The sequence below is a fragment of the Chlamydotis macqueenii genome, chromosome 12 (assembly GCF_036417535.1).
Source record: "Chlamydotis macqueenii isolate bChlMac1 chromosome 12, bChlMac1.mat, whole genome shotgun sequence".
Taxonomy (NCBI): Eukaryota; Metazoa; Chordata; class Aves; order Otidiformes; family Otididae; genus Chlamydotis; species Chlamydotis macqueenii.
In genome coordinates, this window is record NC_141567.1 from 17906997 (window position 1) to 17934636 (window position 27640).

The following is a 27640-nucleotide window of genomic DNA, read 5'->3' on the forward strand; positions in this document are numbered from 1 at the left end:
CCAGCAGGGATTGATCCTTTGCAGTACTCAGTGAAAGCTGCTTGCTCCATTTGATTCAGAGTAGGTGCAAGCATAAACTTCTCTAGCTTTCATCCAGGGGAGCTTGTTAACTTCTGAAGAAATCTCAGGCTACTTGTCAGAGGTTTTCAAAAGCAGGTGTGAAGATACTCTTTTTCCTTAGGGATATAGTTAAAAAGTGCTTAGCACCCAACTTCTCTTTTTTTATTTGACTGCAAAAGTTGCATCGGTGATTTTGTTTTAAAGAAGCTTATTAAAATCTCCCAGCTATTCAAGCAACCTGAATAACAGTTCATTTTTTTTTCCCCAGAATAAAATGAATCATTTAGAAGGGTTCTTAAATCATGTGTCTTGTAAGTCTAAGGATGTGGGTGAAAGAACTAAAACTCTATGTGAAAGAGACAGAGAAAGATTCTATTGGTCAGAGCCTCACCATTAGACTATCCCTTTTAGATGGAAAACATTATTCCTAAATTAAAAGGAACCAACTGCTTCCAGCGTTACATAAAAAAGTAATTTTAAAAATCGGAAAACACTCAAGTATCTGGTAGGGAAAGGCTGCAACTGCGTCATACTTTAGCAGAAAGTAGAGGTAAAAGGAAGTACTACTTGAACAACCTAAAGGCTTACTTTATTTTAGTCTTTGTCTAACTAATAATGGAAAGTAATGAAATTCTTTCATAGCCAACAGAACTGTATTCCTCTGGAAACAATCGAAACTCAGAAGCCTGGAGGGAGGAGCTAATTTTAGCAAGAATTTTCTTTCTTTGATTTTTCACTTTTAGTGCCATCCTGTGGACATTTACCTTTACAAGTCCAAGCTGGTTCAGTTTTGAATGAAAGAGCATACAATGATCCAATTTCCAGTACTATAAAGCAAAAAGGAAATAAGTCGGTGCAGCCTTTCCTCTCCCAAGAGTATTTATCTTCTGTATTCAAAGACAGACTAAATGACAGACATTGTCTGATTTGACTGAAAAGAAAAACAAACCAACAGACTGTTGGCAAACAGCTTTGGGACGGGTTTGGTGGCAGGAAAGAAAAAAGGCAAACGGATCCAAAAATGATACGACATACTAGTTTTCAGCCACTGGCTGCTAGTAACATATCAGATACACTTACAGCAATCATGTTTTTTCTGATAAGTCACACTCTTTAGACAACTGACCACATCCTACTACTCCTCAAAATATCAACTTTTCCTTCCAGTATTACCGGCAGAACCCTCTTGATGTCACATCATCATTCATCTAAAGGTAGAAACCTCTTCCCTTCTATTTAAAGTATTAAAACTACCCTCATACGGTACTTACTGAGGATCGGTCATGTTGGAGGATGCAACCAAATCAGTAGTGGTTCCAGTATTTAACTAATTCCAGCTGCTCTGCACAGAAGTTCTAGCCTTTCAAGACTACGTCTCTGTGAGAAGCAAAACAAAGCTATCTGAAACACAGTCAAAAGAACTCCAAAGGGCTCCATTCATGTTTGTTATGTTGCAAGTTTGTCTAATAATGTTGTTTCCCCCATGATTCCTTTTCAAAGTGGTTTTATTCCAGGTTAATTCTTCCACATTATGGAAGCTGCAAAGTTACAGTGTATTCACTTATACACATGGACACTTGCTCACATATATACTTCCATAAAAACACAGGTCTTCCTTTAAATCACTAGATTGTTGAGAAAGATAACCAGTACCAGAGAGGGGAAGTGGATTTTCACAGAAAGCTCAGTGCTTCAAGAGCACAGATTCTATTGGAAGCCAACTGATTTATTTATTTATTTATTACAATTCAATATATTTTATAGATATGAACACTAGCTTTGTCAACAAAGTTTGAGGTTTTGTTCTCCATTTTCCAATTTGAACTGTGTTCCTCACTCACTTTGTTACTTTAGAAAGCCTCTTCCAAGAATTAATTCACATTGTCAAACATTCTAGATGAGCTGGTATCAAGATGGTATTTTGATCAACAAAACCCACTAACACATTTGGAAAATGCACCACATTTGCTTGTGGCAAAATTTCCATTTGTGTTGTACCTGGACCAATGCAGGGCAATCAGAAAGGAAGAGGACAAGAATTAAACCTACTGATACACAGGTTTTGGTAGCTGGAAAAGTATAAACTGGAGAATACCATATAAGAAACAAAACTTCTTAGAACAAGATATCATTAGAGACTTTGTAAAGCTACTGTCAAGATTATATGTTAAATAATTTTTAAAAGTAACATAAAAACATACTCTTTAATTAAATGGAAATAGTTATTGACAAATTAGAATACTACTAACACAAAAAAAATTAATTATAATGTAAAATGCTTTTTATACTAAACTTTATACTAGTCACTTACGGGCTGTATTGTTAGTATCAGTCAAATATTTACAGAGACATATAACTGTAGCTATAGTATGACTTTTAACAATCACTTGATACCAAATAATAAAATTGAACTTGCATCTTTTGTAGAGCCATTTCCAAGGCTTTATTTCATGTCTTGTAACCTTACAATAACGTAAAACATAGTCAACACATTCTCAGATTTTCCAGACAATGTGCCTGGGTATGCGGGGAAGAAAAAAAAAAAAGTCTACACTGTGATCACCCTCCTCAGGAGGGTAAGTCGGCCAGCTAAAAAATATACATATTTTAGGAAAACACACACACTCCATTTATCTATAACCTTGCAGTACTTCTAAAGTCAGAGTAAGAAGCCAACTTTTTTCAGATAAGCCTTGCCTGATACAGCAGAGACTTGATTCAAAATCCATTAGATATCAATGGGAGCCTCTTCCTTGGCCTTCCTAGTCCTTTAATTATTTTATTTATTATAGCCCTAAGATAGCAAAATACTAAAACATTTGCCTACATTGATGCATGTTTAAATCACACTTGGTGAATCCATACCCGTGACAGCTTTAGGATAGCAATTGTTACACCGACCAGCACAACAAAACTCAAACATTAACTATCAGCCTTGTTTTGTGATATTAGCTCCCTAACATCTCATTTTGGGTTGACATTTTACAACATTTAAAAAAAAAAAAAAAAATCAATTTTTAATGAAAAAATTTACCCCAATCAATTGCTCTAAGCACTCAGCCTGAGAAAATGGTTGACACGAGGTACTCTGCACCTGCCTTGTGAGACTGAGGAAACAGAGAATCCTGCTATACCTGCTATATCCTGCCTGGATAATAAAAGGTAAACAGGGATACTGCTGATTTAGGAAATGGGAATAAAACTGATGGAAACTGGCCTCAGAGGACAGGCAGACAGATGTAGATACGGGAATTCCTTAACATAGTAAAAAACTCACCAATTATTTGGGAGACAGCACAGCGCTAATAATACTCATAACCTCCCTCCCAAGGGAGGTTTAGAAAACAATTACAAAAAATGTACAGCTAGATTTTAAAAAAAATCTTATTTTTTTTTAGATTAATCTCAAGATTTTGAGGGAACTTAAGTCATAACAGTGGGGCAAACAACATTGCAGTTCTTTCACGTAGGACATGAACATGAAATATTTGCCCCTCCAGAATACAGCTTTTTTTTTTTGAAGCTGGAAATACATTCACATTCATACAGAATTTTGTTTTACAACTCAACCAGATCTGACCAGTGGCAACACCAATAAGCCAGACCTGCTCCCTCCTACTGCAGTTGGCAGCTCTACAGACAAAGTTTGCTCACCACCAGGACTGAAGGAGCAACTCGCAGCCGGGCAGCAAGCTCTTCTGATAGCTGAGATGGCTCCACAGGGAGCAGAGTCCAACTCGACTTAGCTGAAGGGATCGTTACCATGACATAAGCCACTCACAAAGGTCAGACCAGTAACGTGGGAAGAGACCTGAAACGAGACAGAGGGAGTCAAGTCTCCAAAGAAATCACTGGAGCCTTCCTGAGAGAAAGAGTGGCAAAAAGTGAGTAATTTCTGGTGCAAATGACTAATATATTAGCTGATTTAATGAATTAAAAAGCCAAGTAGTTAATACGTACAGTAAGAGGGTAGTACAGCTGAATCCTTCAAAATGGACGTAATAAGTTGTATATATCTGTATCCTAAAGGGATTACTATGATTCATGCTTCTTTCTAGGCTTTATGCAAGCAACACAAATGTCTTAACATACACTGATATTTTGCAGAAACTTATTTTTTCTATCCAACTTATTCTTTCTGTCCACTCCACTTCATCTATCTGTTACGTTCAAAACTTTCCTAAAAAAAAAACCAAACAAAAACAAGACGAAAACCACCAAAACTTTTATAGCAGCATAAAACAATTCCAACTTCCACAGGAAATTTCCGTGCAACTGACTGGTATTTAAAGGCGACAAGGAACAGCAGGGAGATTTCATTCTTTTGCACTTATCTCTCACTTGTATTCCTATGGGATATAGTGTAGGCAAAGAGCAATGATCTGGCTCTTCTCCCTCCCAACAGAAGAAGGCAGAAGGCAGAGGGCAATCTTAGGTATTCCACCCACCACCCGAGTGGAAAATTTTTCCATGCAACCTTTTTCACACCTATCCCACCCAGTGCTCAGACAAAAAAGCCTCATCTCTCATGGTCTCATCGGAGGGAATTAGTGAACGGTTCCAGGGCTGGGTTTTTTTCACTTCTTGGAACTGAGACCAGACAGCACATGGTGCATGCTGAGTTGCCATGTGAGTATGAGCAATGCCCATTTTGTGAGAGTTCAGCAATTGTTTGTTCTGTGGTGTGTTTTCAAGGTGAGATGGCTGTAGAAGGAGCACAGTTTACCAAGTTAAACAGAAATAGCTTAAAAAGGAGGTATTGCAGAACGGAAAGAGTTGTCCCAAAAAGCTTCTAGTGCAAGCTTTGAAGTGGTGGGAAAACCAGAAACATTCACTGGATTAAATGATGGAGATACTGTCTTGTATGTACTAAGAGGACAGTGCATGCAATCTGATGGGAAACATTTCTGCATTTGGTTTTCTGTAGAGTCAAGTTTGTAGACCAGTAGCCCAGCTTACAATGTGTGAGATCACAGTTCAAATCTCAGCAAAGCTGACTCAGGTCTTCACCCCTCTGCAGTAGGCAAAGGAAGTTGCACCCAGTTCACTGAGCTCTGAGGCAAGACCATCAGAGTGCTTAAGTGCTGTACTTGCCTTCCAAGCCTTTCAGCTTTCTTTGGTTCACTGCACAGGTATTACACACGCCAGTGCTCCTTAAAGCTTTTGCACAGTACCCTTTGCTTGAGTTCTTTCGCTCCTTCCTCTGTGGGAGCACTGGCAAGCTACTGCTTCACAGTTCATGGGTTATGCTCAGAACCATGCAGGTTGAGAAGTGGGGTCACGCGCTACAGTTGAGCAATGGTTCATGCTGCTGCTCTTGCCCAGCACACATCCTGCCTGGGTTAATTTGTTAAAGTTTAGATCAACCTTCTATGGTCACCCACCACACCTTGGCTCTAGCTTGGTAATAAGGAGATAAAGTTCAGCTTAAACAACACAAGACCCAGAACACAGTTTGGAAAACATATGTTAAAGTGTGGCATGTGTGAGATGGTGGTGGTTGTATGTGTACATACACTCTAAGCTGAAGTAGGAAGATGGTTTAATTTAAGCCTTTTGCACCAAAGTCTCTACTAACTTGTACCCTGTTTAGCTGAGCTGAAGTCAAAACCACATGGTTTGGAGCTGTTGTGCCATTTCCTCATGTTCTGAGTATTATCATAAAGCTGTGAGCTTCTGTACAAAATACAGACACTAACTGAAACATCTGAGTTTATGTACTTACAAGTAGCTACAACACCAGATTCTGACGTGTTCTTCTAACTAAAAATTCTTCCACACAGCCCCCTCAACAGCAGCTTAGACAAATGGACGGGTTCACACCTCGCATTCGAAGTAAATGCAACAGGCCACACTTTCAGGAAACAAGGCTGTTAGCTGCAAGGCAGATTGCAGGTATTCCTGCCCAGCATCTGCTCCTTCCTCTGCCCATGCCCTAGCCATGCACCCACACATGGACCATTACTGTGAGACAGACCAGGAACCTGATTTGGCATTTCCACCACCACCAAGAAAATTTTTCTTTTCCTGCACTTCCCCCTCTCCCCCAAAAAGCAGGATGGCTTCCCTGATACAGGTAGGCATGGTGGTGGTGGGTTGACGGTTGGACCTGGTGATCTTAGAGGGCTTTTCCATCCTTAATGATCCTATGATTCTAGGTCACAGTACAGTTCCCAAAATAGTTACATCAGCAAAACTGAGCACAGGGCAGTGCACTGTGGGCACAGCCATGGAAACAAACAGCACAGTGGAGAAATACTTAACATTAGAAAACTCAAAGATGATGCGTCGAGCCCTTGCGATTGGCAATATTCAACTGGAGTAAGCACTCAACCTGAAAGGGCTTAAAAAACTAGGGAAGGGGTAGAAATGAAAAGGGCCTCTGTCTGGGTTTTTTTCTCCTGCATCACACTGGAATTTTTTATTCTGAATCTAGTACACATTAGGAAATGGAATTTTGTTTCTCTTTCCACACTTTTTTTTTGTGGAAAAAAGTTATGTTCTTGTTTCGGTCTATAAATTAGAATTCTTACAGTCTAAAGGTCAAACGCAGACGGGCAATCCTAAGAAGGTCATGGAGCTATCCGGAAAAACAGAGAGAAAGGGATAAAGGAAATAATTTGAAACAGGAGTAGGGAAAACACCTAACCAGGCATTAGCCCAGAAGCTTCCAAAGAGAAAGAGGAAGTGCAATTTAGGGGTAGCTAAATTTAGCTCTTGTGAATTAGACTAATCAAATTTCTTTTGTCATTAACACCACTGATATCACCCTGAGGATCAGCATGGATACGATGTGATCACTCGTCTATACCAGCGCACGTCACACTTCAGCAACTGAAACTGGACTCCCTGGAATCACAATCCAACAATTCTAACAACTATTTTTGTTTTAATCTCTGTGAGAATTTTAACCAGCTCTACACATCTGCATTTGAAAAATTTTATTGTTCCCTTATGTCAATACTGTTTCCTTCAGAAATCCAGCAACCTGCACCTCTGAAGGAGAAAACTCTCAAAATCTCCTGCGGGAGAGGTCCCAGCAGTTCCTTGCTTCAATTCAGGTCAAACAAAATTATTTTTTCTTTCCTTCCCCTGATGGGTAAACAGGTTCATTGTGACAAAAATTTTAAATTTTTTTTTATTAAACTGACCCTCCCTAATCTCACTTTTATTTAAGCCAAGAGTTTTATAAAGTATTTGTTCATATTATGGGTGGATAAGGAATACTTCCTTTATTTGTTTTAAAAAATAAAAGAATTATATTTGTCAAAAGATTATCAATGCAGAGATGCCACACAGAAAACAAAGATCAAATTAACATCCTTAACAAGTGAAGTGCATTTGATACATATTATTTTAACACTGCAGATTCCCAATTCCATTCATAGCTTTAACATTCCCATGCAGTATCCAGAAAATGTAAGAGGTACGAGAGCTAGATCTTTTTATTTCAAGGAGAAAGGAACACTGAATTTTGCATCTTTTTTACGTAGTGATCTACAGTAAAATTCTTAAATACATCACATTAGAAAAAGGAGAAAACCTTCCACGACAGGAAAAGTACTTAGACTGGAAAAAATCAGGCATTCAGAAATTAGGAAACGGCAGATTTGAACTTGCTCTTGCAGCCATAATTCTATCCCCTTGTGGGACCATCTTGTATGCTGAAATTAAGCAGAACACTGTTTGCGGAAAAAAAAACCAACACGTAATCATAGAACTAGAGATTGTCTCATTATTTGTAAGTATAGTGTATAATTTCTAGAGAGAAGTTTAGATGGGCCAAAATAAGAGAAAAGTGATCTCGTGCACAATCATAATAATCTCTCTGCAAATGCATCACAATCATTGGTTGCATCTTGACCTTTTCAGTACTGCAAATTTGGACTCCAGGACAAATAACAGGAGCTGGAACAAAGCCTCTAGAGGAGGACTAGGCCAATACAAACTCCCAGGAAAGCCCAGTCAACCCACTCTCTTCCAAGGAGCTTGCAGATATGTAGCACATGGTAGTGCCAGACAAACGAAACAGGAGGAGCCACTCTGTTTGTTATGAAAAGATTCCACTCATGCTCCTTCCCTCTGCCATCTCTTCACCTAGGAGCTGAGGAGAGAGGGTCAGGGCTACGTACTGAGTCTACAGACAGGGTTCTGTGACATGCCAGCACTCCAGCATGAATACCATTCAAGACATACCAGTGCTGCCCTGACAGCTCCTCTGGGCTCTCGTTCAGGCTCATGCTACACAGTGCATACTGGCACTGTTGAAGTTCTGTTGTTCTGATACACTACCAACATTTTCCGGAAAAGGAAAGTTTGCTCTTAGCTCCTTAATAAAGAGCATGCTTTCAACATTCAGCAGGAAGATTACTCATTTGATCTCCTACTCTGGAGTAACTCCCCAAGCTTGCCATTTACCTCACCATTTTACAAACTGCCTCGATTTAGCTGTAATAAATTAGTGATCCCGTAGCTTCCCCATGTGGTTAAAGTGGAAGAAAAAAAACCAAACCACAATATAGGGCTTTCGAGTCCAGAGAACAAAGAGACCAAATACATATTTAAAAGGCCCCCTTACAGATTTGTCTAGTTTCTGAAGTTTGGGCTATTTACACTACTTTTCTCCATGTCTCAACATCTCCTGCTCTGCTTATAGCTCCAACTGGTAGAGATGGTACTTTCACTTGAGAAAAAGTGAGGTCGTATCTACACATACAGAGCAGCATCACTTAGACCAGACATGGCTCCTAGTGAGATGATCTCTCCTCACAGCCCGGCACAAGGATACCAGCAGGGACCATGGGCTTGGATAAAAAGCTCTGGCAAGGTGCTGTGTTGATATTGCTTTTGGGCTCACAGTTGGAAAGCTCAGCATTAGTTAGCTTTTGTGATGTGCCACTGCACATGCTGATAGGAACAAGCCTGGCATCAACAGCTCCACTGGACTGAAAAACACTAGGTTTTTTTTTTTCCCCATCTGGGAAACTAAACAACTCTGGGCTCAGCCAGCAAGCACATGGTTAGAAGATCATTTGGACAAGTTTCATTACACAGGCACTCCTCCTCAACCTAATCAAGACTTTTTTTGTGCCACAAGTCCTGGTTCTTAAAAGAAAATAATAACTACAATCTCCCTTGGATTAAAATATTAAATTTGAAACCCAAAGCAAACAAAGTTGGGTTTATATTTGCTTGGCTAATAAAAATTCCATTTCTGAATTTGGTGTTTGGGGATTACACTAACCTAGCTGAATCATATTAAGCTAAATTACTATTGTAAACAAATCAAGTATCAATTTAGTTTCAAAGTTCGGTTTGCTTGTGTCTGTCAAGAGTCAACTGTTCAATTTTGCTTCTAGTTCTATTTTTATTACTTCCTGGAAAAGCCACTAACCAGAGACCTGCAGTGATGTCTTTTGTTTCCAAGCCAAACAAGATAGGTCCAGCCACTCTTCTGAAGAGTAAAGAAAAAAATGCATACAGTTTCCAATGTGATAGAATGTTTTTAGTTCTATATAGATACCTGGCAGATTTTCTCTGATTAGATTTGAGTTAATCACATATGCACTTAATTTTTGCAGTCTGCTAATAGTTTTTGAGGTAAAAATACGAGTCCATTTGAATCTAACAGCAAAAATGATTTGCACAAGAGCTGGAATTTCACTTAGGCTTTTAACACTAGCGACAGAGTAACACAAATATTTGAGTGAATCTCCTTTGAGATGTCCCTCAGTATGATGCATGTCTCAATTCAGGGGAGTGACACTGTAAATCTATCTTAGGGGACGCTGTCTTAGTCATGTAGAAGTGCTAGGGTCATCCTCTGTCTGCCATGAAAATGGTTAAAACTTACTACATTTTAGTTTTCATTCACAGTATCTGCTGCTTGGAGGTTAACCTTCTAATAAATACAAGCTTAAGTATCTGCCTATACCCTTGGGTTAATGTAACTTGAAGATGGCCTTTCAGCCATTAAACTTCAGCCTTAAGACTCTTTCTCAAACTATTCATTTATTTTCTTTAGAATCCTGTGCCTATAGATTATGGATTTAAATATCTTTAGAAATTTTGAAAATACTCTCTGATTTTCTAGAGGAGCTAAGGTCAACAAAAATACAAAATATTCACAACACTACAATCAAACACTACCATGGGGGGAAGTACAGATAAAAATCTCACGATAAATTCTTAGAATTTATTTAATCTCTTGGAGCTGAGGATTTCTCTGTATCTTACCAATTATGGCTCTGTGAGGCGGGTAAATACTATATTCCTATATAAGAAGGGAGACTGAGAAGACAGTTCTTTAGACCAATTCTGTGTCTCACATAATCAGCAGTACAGAATCAAAACAAACCTAAGTAGACTGGTACTAAATCAAGCTATACTATTAGAGAAGTCAAAAACAGGATCTGGAAGTAAAGATTTCATTCCAAGAACCAACTATACTACAAATATATTTTTGAGAAATATGTTCTCTATGTTTTGTAATTCCTGATAAATATTATGGGCAACCTTCCAGACAAAATGCAATAAATTCATGGCTTTACTATGTATCTTAAAAGCAAGTATTTAATAATTAGCCCACTGATGTGAAATACATTGCTTTTCTCCCAAAATATACTATGATTTGTAGTTTAGCTTTTGGAAACAAACAGCTCAACTGTTTTGATTGCAAATTTACAAATAGTTGCAGTATTTCATCCTGTTGATGCATACGGGGTAAACGTCACTCTGCAAGAGCAGACAGCTAATACAAGTATTCAATTGACATCCTGTCTGGTACTTCACAGAAAAGTTATTTCACACAGTGCATGTGGACACAATAGTTTTACTGTTCGTGGCTGGCAAAAATCCTTCCTGGCCACCGAGAGCCTAACCCTGACCGTTCTACCCACAATCAGGAGGAAGCAGCCCACCCAATGCAGCCGTGTCGACTGGCCAGTAATTTCCACGTTTAGTAGCCAAGTCTGCACCTTCCTCCCTCACTTCTAACTGTGGTCTGGAAGACACCATCACAGATGAGACACACATGGCTAGTGTATGTTTGGAGTCTGCCTAGACTGTCCGCTGCAAACTGCGTAGGTAAGAGAACTATTCTTCCCACTGGACCTGGAAACAGGATGGTTAGTGCTTGCTCTTTGTCCTGCAGCAAAAAGTACAACGCAAGGGGCCAGAAATCTGAACAGTCTTTGCAAAAGTTCACCCAGTTGAAGATGTCCCTGCTCCTTGCAGGGGGGTTGGACAAGATGACGTTTAAAGGTCCCTTCCAACTCAAATCATTCTATGATTCTATGAAAAGCAATACAACAAAAAAATGCATGGAGAGAGAAGGGACAGGATCTGGCTTGACATCTGTTGCAGTCAAATCCTAGGATACGGCCTGGTAAAGAATTCATACAGCAAAAAGCCAACACCCCCAAGGTCTGCTTCAGTGTACGATGACAAGTTATATACTTCAGGAACAATTACACTTTTACATCCACTTTACATTGTGCATTTAAAGTAGATACTTTTGAGCTTTAAAAACAGTGTGCTAATTTTAAAATAATAATTTCAGGCACTGTCTGTTCCTAAATACATGCTTTGGAACTTCGAAGCTCTAGTTTTTCTACTTAAAAAAAAATCCACAACTTGTTTTTTTTTTTGTTTTTTTTTTTTTTTTTTATTTGTGGAACTTTAACATAAGCATTAGGTTTTCAGAACTTTTTTACTAGAGGTAATTGATTCATTAGTTATTTCATATGGAACACAAGAAGGTGAGGTATACAAGAGGAGCAGCTTCTGAAAACATTGAAAAATATTTGCTCTGCACAGGCATGCAGAGTTTTTCCTGCAGGATGAAGCTATTTGCTTATTCATATAAATACATATTAAAATACATTCGGCTACTGGTCATATAATACACTGCACATGGAAAGGAAAAATGCTAAGCTGACCTTTTTCCTCCTTCAAGAACACATAACATCATCACCATACCCGCCCAGCCTTCATCTCTTAAACTCCGCAAGAACAGAGAGGAATGATACTCATGTCACACGAGTAAATGGAGGGCACCACAGCCTACTGAATAAATTCCAGAGAAGCGTGCAGAACAGCCACCCATGAACTCCCTTTGTTTTGAAGTGGAGAACTGTCAGCCTGTGCTATTCCACTGATTGTGTCAGTATCAGAGAAACAGAGTTGTTCATTCACAAATGATAAAAGGTGGTAAGTTTAACTGATTGAGAAAAAGTTATTCTTATTTAAAATACTTGGCACTAATCCTGAATCAGACCACAATTGCTTTTGCCTGTGTATTAAATAATTATAACTAGCATTTATTAACGGGTCTAAACGTTCACAGAAAATATTGTATCTCACCCAGTGTATGCTAGAGAAATGCAATACAATGGAAAAGTTTATGCAACAGACTGCTACCGTGGAGTTCAGTCCAGGGAATATGTAAAGCAGATGTATCTGAAAAAGCTTTGTTTGCTCAGTATTTTCTTTAAAACAGAAGATCATAAAAAAAAACAGGACAATCCAACCACACTGTCCCACAGAAAAATCTTTGTTGTTCTTTAACATTCTGTGCTGTTGTTCCTAAGCATCCACCAGAGCAAGGGAGGAACATTCTGCCTCTTTCAGCACCACAGACAGAAAAGCTTTGGCCACTACGTGACTCAACGTAGCAGTCCTCCTGCAACCCTCCACAGCTCTATTTTAGCAGTATCTTATTTAGTACTTCAAGTCCCATGACCCATATCCAATAAGAAGGTTCTGTCTAATACACTGATCAGATAAAAGGATGTTTTTCAAGCAATGGTTATGCAAGGGATCCATACAGCAATGTAAGCCCCAAAACACTAAACAAATGCTCAGATATAAATAAAACACATTCTTGCTCTTCAACTCATAGCACATACCAGCCACTTGCTTGAAACTGAACTGTGTCTGTTACAGCTGCAAACACAGACTTTTGTTAAGATTTATCAATTCAGCTTTATTAAACTTAAAAAAAACCACCTGGTAGGATAGTCATTAACATTTCTAGGAGGTAAGAAACTCAGAAAAAAAGTGTCCAAAGACAGACAGATGAGGGCAAGGAAACTACATCTGTACTAGCTTCTGGATCAAAAACATGAAGAGCTGGTTGAACTGTTGGAAATTTTTCAGTAATATTTTTTACATCAACATTGCACTAACCCAATCACTATCTGCTAAATAATTTATCAATCTCCAGCCAAAAGACTAACACTTCAATAAAATTTAAGTAAAGTAATGAGCAGATGCTCTGTAACTAAACGCAGAGTCCAAGACCACACAGCAAGTGGGTACCAGGGTCTGGATCAGAACTCATGTTTCTGACTTTTTGGCCGGGTGCTTAGTCAGTGAAATATGCCACTTCCTAACAGAAATAAAAGTCTCCAGTATTATAAGCGTAGGTTGTTAGGTTTTGTTAAAAATATACATATAAAATCTTCTAAAAATAAAATTAATTCTATTTTTAAGTCTTGTTCGAATCCAAAATATAAAAGACTGCAAAATCAATACAAATTTTCCAATAAAACAAGAATATCTGCAAGGAATTAAGATTATACTAGCCTCAGGTCAGAGATTTACTGCACTTGAAGCTGTAAAAACAAGCAATGGAAATGAAACAAACTGCTTGCTGCAGAGACCAGTAAGGGGTTTAAAGAGGCGATACCTTGTGACCATTCATTTCCAATCTTCATAGCTCCAAAACACTGGTCCTTAATAAAACCGTTATTCTCTTGTGTTATCCTTCTCACTCTCAACATATTGATTTCAAACACGATGGTGACAACTGACAACCTGTTGAGCTTACAGTATTTGAAAAACACAGGACGGAAAGCTTTCAGATGGTATCAAGCATCTGTTCTCACTGAGAGTTGTCAAAGGCATCCATTGCAAATTTCACTGAAAGACTGAGACAAGAAAGATACCAAGATGACAATCAGAATTCTATGATTTTTAAGGTCTTAGAAATGAACAGTCTTTCATGGCAAGAAAAATTGACCCCTACTTCTGTTATTCAAATACTACTTAGAGACGGTGTCTTTTAAAGTGACATAAACCCTGCTCCAAAGTACTTAATCTAATTTGAGACAATGTTTGCGCTAATAAGATCACACAGTTTTGAACAAGTATATACTAAATAGCTTATAAATATAGGTTGGTTTAACAGACCTATCATACTTATTGTGATACTGAAGATAGAATCTTTTAGGAAAAACTGATGAATAGATAGCATGAGAAACAGGGAATGCTTCAGGACGGGAAAACTTCTGTCTTGAATCAAATGTGAAAATGTTTTTGAAAAATATTCCGTTAACAAGTAATTTTTTTAATGCACATTACCCTTCCTTAACAGCTAGTAATATAGAAATGCTCTTCTACTCAGCACAAAGCAGACAGGTACCCAAACCAAGCATAATGAACTTCAGAGAATACTCAGAAGTGTCAGGCAGCATCCAAAGGTTAGAAAAATAATCTGCTATGTACAGGTGGGCCAAAACACAGTGCACCCTCATCCAAGAGTAGAACACTTCTGACCTCTATGGGACTAAAACCCACGAATGAATTCAGACCAGTTTAGGCAGCTGTACATTTTTAAAGCATCTTTCCACCAACCTGTGCACTGCTGCAGATGGCAGACATCGCGCATTTATAGGGCTGAACTAATTTCTCCTGTTTTCAACAAGAGCATGTCCCATTTCAAGAGTCCCAAGGAATACCTGTGCTATAGTTTGATACATAATTGTAGCACGCATCAAACTTTCACCCATAAGGAGTCAAGTTGTTTGTTTTCCATTAAATTACTATGCCTTGTAAAAAAATATGGTAAAACATGAGCTATTAAAATTAAAACCACACATTTTCCCCCCTCTCTGCTTTTAGAGGAAATGACTTATTGAAATAAAAGATTGCTTTACTGTGTCCAGGCCAATAGTCTTCCTCTTCGGCTTAGAGAGAAGGATTACAGCAGCTCACGCTGAGCTAGCACTGCTGCAGCTGGACTTTGATACTAGTTGCCAAGCTGTCTAGTTTAAAGCTAACTCAGGTATAGCTGTACAAACGGCAGTCTGCACTGCAGCAGCAAATTAACTATTTAACTCAAACCAAAATCCTTTTTCCCTACTTAATGAAAAACAGCAGCTGACGTATTATGGATTTGGCATTCTTTCACATGCAACAAGACTTGCTGCATGTATCTAAAAATATACTTCATGGCTGACAGCCCAAGGAACCGATCAATGAAAGTTCAAGAGGTGCATTTTACAGTCCAGATGTTCTCAAACTATGTTCCACTCACAACTTAGTGATGATTGGTTACATTATGCTGACTTTTCTTCCCCCTTGCTGTACCAAGGGGGAAGAATATTTCTCCTTAAACATTTTCTCCTTTTGCTACAGTTAGCATAAAAATACCACAGCAAAACAAAGGTTGTACCAGAGACAACTTGGTATAAAAGTATGAATCAAACTTTAACCTCTGCAGCAGGATGAGCTTAATGAGAACTCTGAAGGCACAAAAAAATACAGGATCCACATGTACACACATACACTCTAGATAATGACAAAAATTCCACAAGGCAAACACACTTTCTGTAACCTGACCCACACACTTCGTCAGTGGATATGGTGTTGAAAATTGTGCAAAATCAGGAAAAAGCAAGAGACATTACTTGCTTATTTAAGGAAAAACCTGGTAGGATTTTCTAGGTAAACAGACTGCAACAGTCAAAAGTGTTACTAGATCTTAAGTTATTAAATACTCATGCCTGAAAGATTTCCTCCAACACTTAAGTTATAAATGATTATAAAAATGCAAAACTATACCTCAGGGATAGGAGGTAGTCCTCAGGGAGGACTAGTTTAAACATGCATTTATCCATGCACTAAAACAAACAGAAAACTATCTCAAAACTGACAAAAATCTAAGCTTGGATACAACACTGTCATACCCCTTGTATAGTGGATACACATACTCTAGCTCTGGACACACACGTATCTTCATCCATCTTTTCACTGGGATGATAAATTAACAGTTCGCAATGTGAATGCCATTGACACCAAACACAATGAGAGGCGAGAAGGGGAGCAGCCAGGTCCAGCATGTAAATTCAGTAGCTGTTGCTATATGTCTCTCTCCTCGCTGAAATCAGAAGAATCCTTGTTCAGTCCTTTGGGGGTGAAAGGAAGAGAACACTTAGCCTGATCTGAGGAAAGTAATTAGAAATTAAGTACCATGTAGGTTCATTGCCCACAGCAAAGAAGTGAAAATCAGGTCATGTACAGCACATCGATATATCATTTTAAAATTTTGATCTTGGCTTGCAAGTCCTTTCTTTCTCCTTCCCTTGCAAAGACAGATGCTTCTCATAGCAGTGCAAATCTGTTAGCATCCCCGGAGCAGACTCTGAGGCTGTTTTGCTGCATTTCCCAGAAAGTAGCCTTAATTTTGCCAAGTCAGAAGAATCACCCATCCATCATCTTTGTTATATGTTACAAAGCAGAGATGACTAAAGCAGAGTTCAAATGTTCAGTGTTCTTCCTTGGAAAAGTGCTCTGCCACTTTAGTCTGATCCATCTTCTCTTCCCTAAATAGGATAACTTTCGCCCTTCGTTTCCTGTCTCTGCTCCAGTCACAGTGCTGCTTGACAGTCACAGAAAATGCATTACATTCTGGGCTTTTTTGAATCCTAAATAATCCAGACAAACTCCTTGCTCTTATTAAAACACTGGCATGCTTTTGGATTTCTCCTTGAACACCAACAATTCTAACTCGTGCCTATCATTTCACTTCATTTTCAAGTAACCGTTTTTAATGTAAGCCACAGCTTCTGTGTATTCAATATCTGGAGTGAACAAGAATTTGTTTTCACCTACAGGTTCATGTTTTTGCAGCACAGGTCAACAGCTTCCCACACAGACCACTGCACCAGCATTTCAGACAATATTCTGCAACAGATTCCTTCACAGACATGCTACCAAATCAGCCCAACTCATAACTATTGCTGTGGCGAAAGATGGGGTTTGGGTGAAAAGTGGGGAAGCAATTTCCTTACTTCACCATCAGTTTTGTTGTCTGAAGGGTTACTGAGATCACGGACATTGCCTTCTTTGTCCCTATTTTTCACATGTCTTTTGGCAGCTATATACAGCAAGACAGATTCCTTTATGTATGATAAATGCTACAATCACTGCCATCTCCTTAGGGAAGGCAAAGAATGCTGATCACAGCTCAAATGGGTACATAGCTCATACTGAAAATACAGCTTCTCTACTGCAAGGCAGACTGATCTGCAGGCTAAACAGTCACAGATACAGAACACGTGTTTTGATTAACTGAGTATGCTGCACTTGATACAATAAAACTGTTACTTCAGGTGGGTTTGATCACTTTTGTTGTCCTTTAAGGCAATAATTTTATCACCTTATTGCTTTTCTTTTAAAGTCCAGCTTAGGAAAAAAAATAAAATAAGATTCTTGTCTTAAGTAGAATCAAATCTAGAGGAGAAAGGTCTATTCATTATCACCTGTTCCCCAGCCCTTCTAAAACCGAGCGCTGAAGCAACTGGGGATTGTACCAAGCTGACAGTTACCTCCAAGCACAAGCTTACATAAGTGAGTGCCCAGAAGCACCTGCAAACTTACCTTAGATCATACTCTGACATACTTGCAAAATTATCAGCTATTTACACTGCAGTCAATGATTTCCTATTCCACCTTGGGATCTTAAAGCATTAAAAAGCCTTAGTAATTATTCATAAGGTAGAAATACTCTCTCTTCTATAGACAAATAAAATAAGGTACAGTGTGTGACAGAGAAGGACATGCCATTTCTCTTGTAACTCCTACTTGCATGTCTTAATCATACACTTGTTCTCTTTCCCCAATTATTTTCCTCCCTTTCTGCCCTCAGGCAGTTTGGGAAGCTTCTGAACTGCTTTATTTTTCAGGGCATGTTTTGTTTGGGTTTGTTTTTTTTTTTTTAAAAAAATACAGTCTATGTTTAAACAGTCTGTATGGTCCTAAGTGTTGCTACAGACCAACAGCCATACGAAATTAAATTCAATAAACCAAAAATTCTCTTAAGACACTTGTAGAACTGCTGATAGCACAGAGTAAGTAGAAGTATGACATGCACGGTAGAATTGGCAGTTTTTACTGTTGTAAAAGCTTTTACTGAACTCTGTTCTATTTAGTTCTTACATCAGCTGGATAACAGGTGATTTAAAATACAAATATTCTATATCATATACTTCAAATCTAGGCTCTGAGTGCAAACAGTGCCATTATCTGCCTAAGAAAGACCAATTAGTCAATGAATAATCAAGGCACTGTGCAAGTTCTGAATGCCTATAATATGTTATTTGATAATACGGTGTCTTCTGACCTAGACAGAGCTGCCTACAGCATATAATTAAAGGTTTCAGATACATTTTAGAATCATAGAATCATAGAATGGTTAGGGTTGGAAGGGACCTTCAAAGGTCATCTAGTCCAACCCCCCTGCAAGGAGCAGGGACATCCCTGACTAGATCAGGTTGCTCAGAGCCTCTCCTGCCAATGCTGTTCATGCAGTGTGCTTTATACACCCAGTGAAACTAATAGAAAAACAGTCTATTTCAGACTGAAGAGCTTTGTTAAACCATTTAAACAAAACCAGTGTACAACCCCAAGATCAGGTGTCCTTCTAGGGAAGGAAACTACCACCATTTCCTGTTTTTCCTCCAGTACCAAATTATCTATCTTATAATTTAATATTTTGAACACTGGCCCTCCCTTTTTCTATCTTCATACTATGATAAAACACTCTGCATTACTTTATGATAGCATCATAATCAAGATAAGTACTTCATTGCATTAGATGTTACCTGGAAAGCTCCTGACCCACACAGACAACAATAAGTGAATATATTTTAAAGTTACTTTAAAAGTCTGTAAAATAGACAGGCACTAGGGCATGAAGCCCTCCCTCTCTTGACAAAAATCAGCTGTGCAAGCCTGTATTTCTCAGTCAATTTGTCCCATGTACCTTAATCCTTATTTGAAGGCATGAAGCAGAAGAAAGCTCATTTCCCATGTTCACTCAGTCTATGAAGTCTCTCCACCAAGGCAGTCTGTGGAAGTGCTAGTTAACACTGGTTTTAGATGACGATGCAGAACATTTCTCACTAGATGATACACTTATAACCCAGCAAATAATGATCAGACACTAGCTGATGCCAGTCACCTAGTCACTCTGAGAACTGGCTGCATTTCCAAATGTGTCAAAAACAAATAACCAATTAGTCTTTGTTTGCTAGTTCACTGTATCCAGAGCTTCTGTATTCAGGGCTTGGCAGGCTACCAGCTACTTTGACTGCGGTCCTTTCCCTTCCCCCCTAAAAAAAAATGGAAATAATCTTAGAGTGAAAGAAATTCCTCAAAAGCAACAAGCCTACCTAACCTTCAGACTGAAGCAGTGCATTCAGCTTGGGTGCAATACCCAGCCACTAAAGGAAAAAGGACCTACTCTCTTTCCATAGCTCCCAAATTTCAGATGAGTACAACGGAGTTGCTGACGAGCATTTTTAGGCAAAAGAGAATGTAATTAAAAAAAAACAAACAAACAACCAAAAAACACCCTTACTGTGCAGTATGTAGCTCAATATTCGAAGGGTTGTAAGGGTCCTTGAGCTCCTATTCCTCCAGCTGTGGAAGGAATCCTTTGCCTGGCACTCCAGGCCTTCCTAGCATTTCAAAGAACACCTGCATTTACACATCAGAACTCCTCTACTTTTTGGCAGGATATGAAGCCTCGGTACTAGCCTAAAAGCAGCACTTCAGGATAACCGTTACAGTCTTTTGCTTTCCTAGAATCATGCTATTCTACCTGCAGAGTAATTACTTGTTCTACAGCAGAATAACAGATGCAAGAAAATGGTCAGTATTCTTTAAACTAAAGATCTTTAGTATCTTTAACTAAATCTAAACTTCTTCTAATTTTAGTCTCAAGGGTCACTATGGTGGCCTGATCCTGACTTATAGGGCCACAGAGAAACTGCCCTATCAGTTATTTCTGTCTCACAAGAAGCAGACTACTAAAGGAATTCTTCCTCATTTTCACATTAGAAAACAACAGCGGGGAGTCAAATTTGGCAGATATCCATGAATCTGAGCATGTCACAGTTACATCCATCACAGATTTATCCTTCAACAAACTCCTGAATATTTAAATAATGTATTTCAAAAGGCTTCAACACAAGTAACACAAAACCATGCCTTTAAAAAAAACCTCAACCACTACACGCTAACTGGTCTCTGCAGTTCTCTGATCTGGGGGCTAAAAGCAAACCTTTGGGTTTTCTGTGCTTTTGGTTTCCCTCTTCCTCCCTTTTGAATTGGAAAACAATTCCACAGAGCACAAGTCTTTCAACACTTCACAGAAGAATCAGCTCCAAAGTTCTGCACGGTGCAGCTCAGCAGTGATTGAACGGACCCTACCATTCAGTTTCAGACAGCAGAGTTGGCTGTCCTCAGCGATAGTACTACTGCAGATACTTGGCTATAGATCACCAATAGACAGGCCACAGCTGTCACGAGACTGTAATAGAAGCCATTAAATATTTCCTTCTCCGATAAACTACTCAGTATTCCCCGCCAGCCTGGTTTCACAGCTGCGTACTGAGGGCTGGATTTCCATTTAAAAATACTTCAAAGATATACTAATGCACAGAATACCTGTCCAAAACCAGTCCATTTGGAGTAAGTCTCAAACTCAGGTTTTCTCAAAAACTTAAAATGAACTTCTTTCCTCATTGCCTGCTTCAGTACAGGACAAAAGCTTTCTAGAAAGCAATCTACAGTTTTCTAAATTGACTCTTGCAGGAAAAAAGACAAAAAACCCCAATGCTATCTTAAAAACTTGATTGAGCCGCTGTTCCAAACAAAACAAAAACTTTAAAGAATGCAGTGAACAAACTCCAGCCGCTCTCCTCCCCAAAGCCAAAACTATTCTTGCCAGTTCACAAGCACTTTCATATCACAGTGGAGTCACTGCAGCACTGTCCTACACAACAAATACACATGTAACAATCACAAGTCAGGATCCCTGATCTAAACAGCAAGAAAGACTGTTTCAGATTAATTACCTGCTTCTGACTCTCCCACTTGCTTTCTGGTTGTATAACCATCACTTCCAGTTAGAAAAAAAATACAGGAGTTTCCATGTGGCTACATGAAAAACAAACTATTGACTGACAAAGCAGTGTACAAAAGTTGCCTTGCACATGTATAAAATTGAATTTAAAAAGTACTTTTTGGAGGTACTCTTATCTTCAGGTAAGATTTCAGAATGTTACAGTATAAATGTAGCCAATTTTTTTTTTTTTCATGGTATGCCTTTAGATAACTAGAAGAAAGTTAGATTATTATGATTTAAATGTTAGTAATGTGGAATCTAATGACAACAAAAATATACATATGCTTATGCTGCCAAAGGCAATAAGACTTCTCTTTGCCAGCATTGATCCTTGATATGTAAATAAACAGAAGTATCTGTATATACCCAAAATGTACAAGATCTAAATTAACAAAGATTCTTAGAAGTGTCACACTTAATTACTTTAAAAAAAAACCTACTACTGAACAATTAATTTAGTATCTGCTATGTTACAAGCTTGTGCTAGGATGCAAAAATGTCAACAGAATTTTTAATAACATATATACAGTATTACTTCGATCACTAAGGTTTTCCTAAGCATCTATCACAATGTTCTCATTAAAATGTATTTAGATTACAAATCCTCTGGCACAGGACTTGTCTTTCATCCATACTTGAACAGTCTACAGCACAATGAGGTCCCAGTCTTTTTTGCTTTTAATACTAGCATAGCACAAGTATTTTTTTAATGTAGGAGAAGATCGAAAATATTCAGAAAGCACCCTTTGTGTTTGCTCTCTGTGCTTAATTCCCATTTACAGTTCAGAATAAACACTTCAGCTGTCAGTCTATTAACAGTTTTACCTACACAAGAAAATCAAGATGGGGCCAAAATTGCCTGCATAATAATTTCACAGTAAGTGGCAACCAGATGGACAGCACAATGCCATATGCTCCCCTCTGCTGAAAGGTGGAAAAGTGAGCAAATATGAATCAGAAAAAAAAAAAAAAAAAAAAAAAAAGAAAAAAAGGAAAGAGAGCGGGGAGACAAATATCTCTGCAGTATGCCCATTAATTCATGCTCACACCCTTTCCTACCAGAAGCATACACAAAATTCTCTGTTTCTTGTGCCTTAGGATGTGAACGGGAGGGAAGCAAAGGCAATGATGAGGGGGCAGCAAGGGAACGGCTGTTGTCTCCAGCATAATCCTCGCTAGGCAGGTCATACCTGTGCTACAGTCAACAGTGCTGCATTCCTAAGAAAAGGCATTGTACAAGCATGGGGAAAAGAATCAGCATCACCACGGCCCTAATAAAGTGAGGGGAAGGGAACAAAGCCATCACTCTATAGGGTCAGCCTCTCTGGAAGCTGACATTTTTTTCTAATGCAGCACTAAGAGCTGAGAGCCTCAGAAGCTGTGCCCACTCTGCAGTCTCCTCTGAACTTCTTTTTGCCCAGAGATAACATGTCAAAAACTTCTAAGTAAACCTTGATGTTACTGAAGTCTTGCATTGCTCCTTCAGCTGGAGCAAACAATCAGGCCATATTATAATGTCTTGAAGGAGTACCTGCCCTTTTGAGCTAGTCCTAAAAATAACACCTTTCAAAGTTAAACATATCTACTTAATTACACTACTGCTGCCTGCTCAGAAAGGCCTTCTTCTTAAGACCAAACAGAGAGGGCGGCTGGGGTGGGGAGGGGGGGACACACAGCATTCAGATTTCTGTAGGTGGCAGCTGGCAACGGAAGAAGAAAAACAGTAAATAATGTGCAAAAAAAAAAAAAATCTATGAGGCTGCCTTTTTTTTTTTGAGACACTTGCACAAGTTAACATGTGAAACCTGACCGATATCTCACTTTCCTGTTAAAAAGTTGTTTTCAAAGCTGTCTAATTTTATCATTCCAGATAAGAATGTAATTATTTACTAGATGTGGGTTGTAAAATCCAGGCAGTTATTATATACAGAGAAAAATTATGGACTGCTTGCTAGCTGAGACACATCACGTGCCTCATGCTTACATCCTGGATGTTTGTTAACTTTAATCACTATAGACAGCAGCTCTTTAGTTCACTTTAAGAAGAGCTCTCTTTCAATTTGCACATCTGCTAAATCAACTGGCAGTCCAAATGGTGTACTTTTCTATAGTGAATTATTTTATAGACTTGAACAAAAGTATTTAAGGCACAAGTCTCACCAACTTCAATAAAATTTGTATTTTTCAATTTTCATATATGAATTTTCATTTTCTATTAGCAGAAAAAGCTGGCAGGCACACTTAAACATCAGACACGTAACACTTTCCCCTACAAAGACTTTGCAACTTTTTTCAAGAAGCTCTGACACTTGCCTCGTTTGCAGGCAGCCTTTGAAGTTTCCTGGAATAGCAGGGACGCTCTTTGTCTCATGGCAATCCATTCAAGCCAAACCGAACTGTTTTCCTATGCCTGCTTGCTTTTTTTAAATCAAGTATTTGGTGGCCTCTCAAAATCAAATGGATATGAACTCCCCACACACAACGGCCGGGCCGCGTGCATCTCTGACAGAACAGCGGCAGGCAGTGTGCGAGGGAGTACTTACAGGTTGCTGAAGCAAAAACAGCAGAGTGGTGGGACAGAGACCAGGAAGGAGGATGAAACAGGTCAGACTTCACCCGCTGTTTCCCCACACAAAACATAGACCAGCAAGGTCCTTCCTTGCTAACCAAAACAACCTTACCAAGTAAGGCAATTACCTGAATTAGAAATCACTACTGAAGGCTCAAATCCCACTTAGGGATTTGTTAAGGTCAACAAGAAAAGTTTATACTTCCATATAATATCATTTTACAAAAAAAAAAAAAAAAAAAAAGCTAAAAACAGTAATACTAAGAGGTTCCGTATTAGAAGCTAATTTGCAAGGAGGTTATTTGGATTGAAAGATAAGATCTTGAAAATTAGGAAGCATCATATTTAAAGCAGCATATTACTTAAGCTCTATTTGCATTAATCCTCTTTTTAACTGTTGAGATCACATACTATTTTTCTTGCAAATCTTTGGCTGATTCAGTGAACAGGGTGGCTCACAACATAAAACCACATCCGCACAAGCCTACATCAGACATTTTCCGACTTACAGGTCTGACTTTGCAACCAAAATATTTGAACGTGCATTTTTAAATGTAGTTTAATTCGTCTGTAATGCCATAGGTACACGTGGTGCTTTACATGATGCAAGGAAATATGTAGTAATTGCGACAAAAAAAATCTTACAGTTGAAATATATCAACACAACACTGAACCCTAGACAAGATGAAAAGAAAGCAAGACAGAGGGAAATCTTCTTTATGCTGAAAATATTATCTTTTTTGAATAAAGCAAGAAATAAGCCGATACTGCATTTTATAATGCTCAGTTAATGACAAAAGTATCGTTAGAAAACCACCATTGCTACTTGAGTTTACAAGAAGGCCTGTCTTTCATAATACTCATGCAAAACCAGCAATTTCAACAGGATTACATGGATGTAACGGAGCTCATTGTGACCTTATAACTAAATTAAGAATTAAACCCTACATACAGCACTCTTGTCAAGCCAAACCCTAAGCCCAGCAGATAGGTGGACTGAAACATGACAGCAAGACTGAAGTACATCTTCCACCAGCCTCTGCCCCCAATGCACCACCAAAGAATCTGGTGGAAAAAAGTTTTCAGTTCACCTTCAGCAGAAACCTTTAGAGCCAAAGAACACACAACGGCCAAGTACTACCCCACAGTGACAGCAAACCAACATTTATTATTTTTCTCTTGAAGATGCAATTTCAGCAAGTATGCTCGTGTCCACCTACACTACAAAAATATTCCTAAAAGTACTGACAGAGTTTGGAATTTTTTTTCCAGTCAAAAAAGCACAAACTCCCCATTTTCCAACGCTGCAGATTCCAGACTTGCCCCTCGTGTTATTAAAGCTAACAAGAGTGTGGCAAATGGGTTTCAACAGCGCACAGTATCAGGCTAGAACCGGCAAGGAGAGGAAGAGGAGGAATCAAAACACAGTCTTCCTCTCACATACCACCTAGCAATGCAGATTCTGCAAATACTCAGCTGACACTTTTGATGATAACACAAGGCATAAAAGACTCGAGCTCACTCTGTCAATATTGGTTCTGCAGTGTTTGCAAGGATAAAGTATTTTGCCTGCTAAGTCCAATCCCATTGTCCAGGAAGGAGATGAGCACCGCTATACTGACATAACACCCCATTTGTTGCTCTTATAGAGCATGCAGACCGTTTTATACTACATAGCACAATTCAGTTTATTATTATTATATTGCCAGGTAATACAACTAAGTTAAATTAATACTGATTATATATTATAGGTAAATTTTAGTTGTATCAGGATCTCATAGGGCAGTGTGCTTTCTCCTTCTAATCTGGATGTAATCACCTGGAATAACCCAGAAATCATGCTCTTGATTGTGCCTGAGGCTAGGTTTTGCTAGTTCTGTCCCTCTGTGCTAAAAGTGATCTGTGATGCAACATTACTGCAGAGTCAGAAACTGCAGCGTACAGACCATCAGAGATAAAACAGTAAGCTGCCAGGTAGCCAGGTTTCAGGGAGTCATCACTGAACCCAAGTTGGAGTAATAGTACAACAGTACCTGGGGCCGGGAGAGGGGAAGCCTAATTAGCTGTAATACATCTTTTACAGGGCACCTTCAGAATTGTAATCATGCTTATTGTGCATGCTCACCTAACTAACCTTTCGGAACAGCCACAGTGATAGGGAAAACAGCCACACTGTGCATTATGTTCTGTATTTATGCTGTCAGTCACAATCTGAAAATACTTCAGCTGAGTAGCAGGCTTGCACTAGTACTTGCACTGCAAGCATACATAGCTTACATCTTAATTTTCTTACTGACCTTTTCATAAACTGGAGTTAAGATCTTCATCTCACCTACTACTCCAGTTCTGAAGGTAGAATAGCTGATGCATACTCTTGTTACGTGTTTTCTTTGCCCACCGTTGTCTTTAACATAGTTACTACCTGCTAAACACATCTAACTTTTTGTACAACTTACACCTCTTTTCACCCTTCAGGCAAAAACCCCCATCTTGCACTAAATAGAGGAAAGTTAATTTTGCGATCCAGTGGGATAGCATCAGGCCAGAGCTGCAAAAACTCCACTTTGTTCCAAAACATACAGGAATGAGTACACATATGCATGTGCAGGAATATGGGCTCTTTACTCATACAGTCACTTCACTGGCTGTAGGCATACTCTTCACAGTATTTAGGAACCATAACAGATTTGAAGCAGTACATACTTGCTTCTTATTCTGCATCATCTGTAAATGAGAAGTATTCCTTCCCTTCTCCGCACAGAGTATACTGCCTCACAATACAGATACTGTTCACCACATCAGTAACAGCTTTTCCCATAGAAGATAATTGCTGCAAAATGCTAATCATAATATCTTGCTGGAAAGCACTTATGTGCTACTATTGTACAGTCTGCTTTATAATACTCCCCTAATATGACCATGCTATTAACAGCACTTTTACAAGTGTCCTGCAGGAACTTGCAGCATCTTCACAGGAACTACCAGAAAACCGTTACGTATCAATATCCTCTCACTCCATCCATGTTCAGCTAATGATGTTTTACAGCACATTAAAAACCTAGAGCTTGCTTACCCTTCTTTGTTTATGCAAATTCCAGTAATAAGTCTGGCAAAAAAAAAAAAAACAAACCTAGGAATCCTGACAGTTGCATCACAAAACAGCAATTTCTGATTCTCTGTGCCTGTAACGTGACAGGTGCCCTGCGTTCAGACAAATGAGGCTTCTCTGCTGATTGCATTCACAGCTGTAAATATCCCTACATCACCACCAATTTTACTCCTTTTACACACGCAATCTTTTGCAGCTGTTACAATGCTGTCAGGTGCATGCTCTATTTAATATAGAGTTTGTTGGCTGGTTTGCTCTCAAACTGACACGTAGAAACCAAGAAATTCTGCCGGTGACGCATTTTAGCAGATCCTTTTCCTAACTTCAGCACACTAACAAACTTGGAAATCACACGTGTTCACATACTATTTTCCTTCAGTAAAGTTACTGTGACATGCTATCCAGTTATAGCTTATCAATCCTCACAATTTAGTTTTCGCCTCTAGAGATGTAACAAAAATGGCCTATTGAGTTTATTACATTTTTACAGAAGACAAACTGAAAACCCTCTGGTAAAGAGCAGTCTAAATGGATTTCGTCTTCAAAAAAGAAACTACTGTTCCTTCTCTTGTTGAGGCAAGCAGTGATGCTACTCTAGGATAGAGGGTTTCCAAAAAGAGCTGCAGCATCTCAAAGATTTAGAGCACTCAATAAAAAAATTGTTCAAGCGGCCGTATCACAGAGGTATTACACGTTAGGTGGGTTT

At 38.8% G+C, this 27640-nt stretch overlaps 1 protein-coding gene across 1 annotated transcript in view; it reads right to left on the bottom strand.

Moving 5' to 3' along the window:
- The window catches only part of TMEM266 (transmembrane protein 266), an 87411-nt gene that overhangs the window by 59036 nt on the left and 735 nt on the right, over positions 1 to 27640 (bottom strand). Inside the window, exons 2-3 of the mRNA XM_086756979.1 lie at positions 3715 to 3871; positions 1332 to 1437 (exon numbers count right to left, since the gene is read on the bottom strand). Coding sequence (XP_086613105.1) covers positions 1332 to 1345 — 14 coding nt within the window. The 5' untranslated portion in view covers positions 1346 to 1437; positions 3715 to 3871. The remainder of the gene's footprint in view (positions 1 to 1331; positions 1438 to 3714; positions 3872 to 27640) is intronic.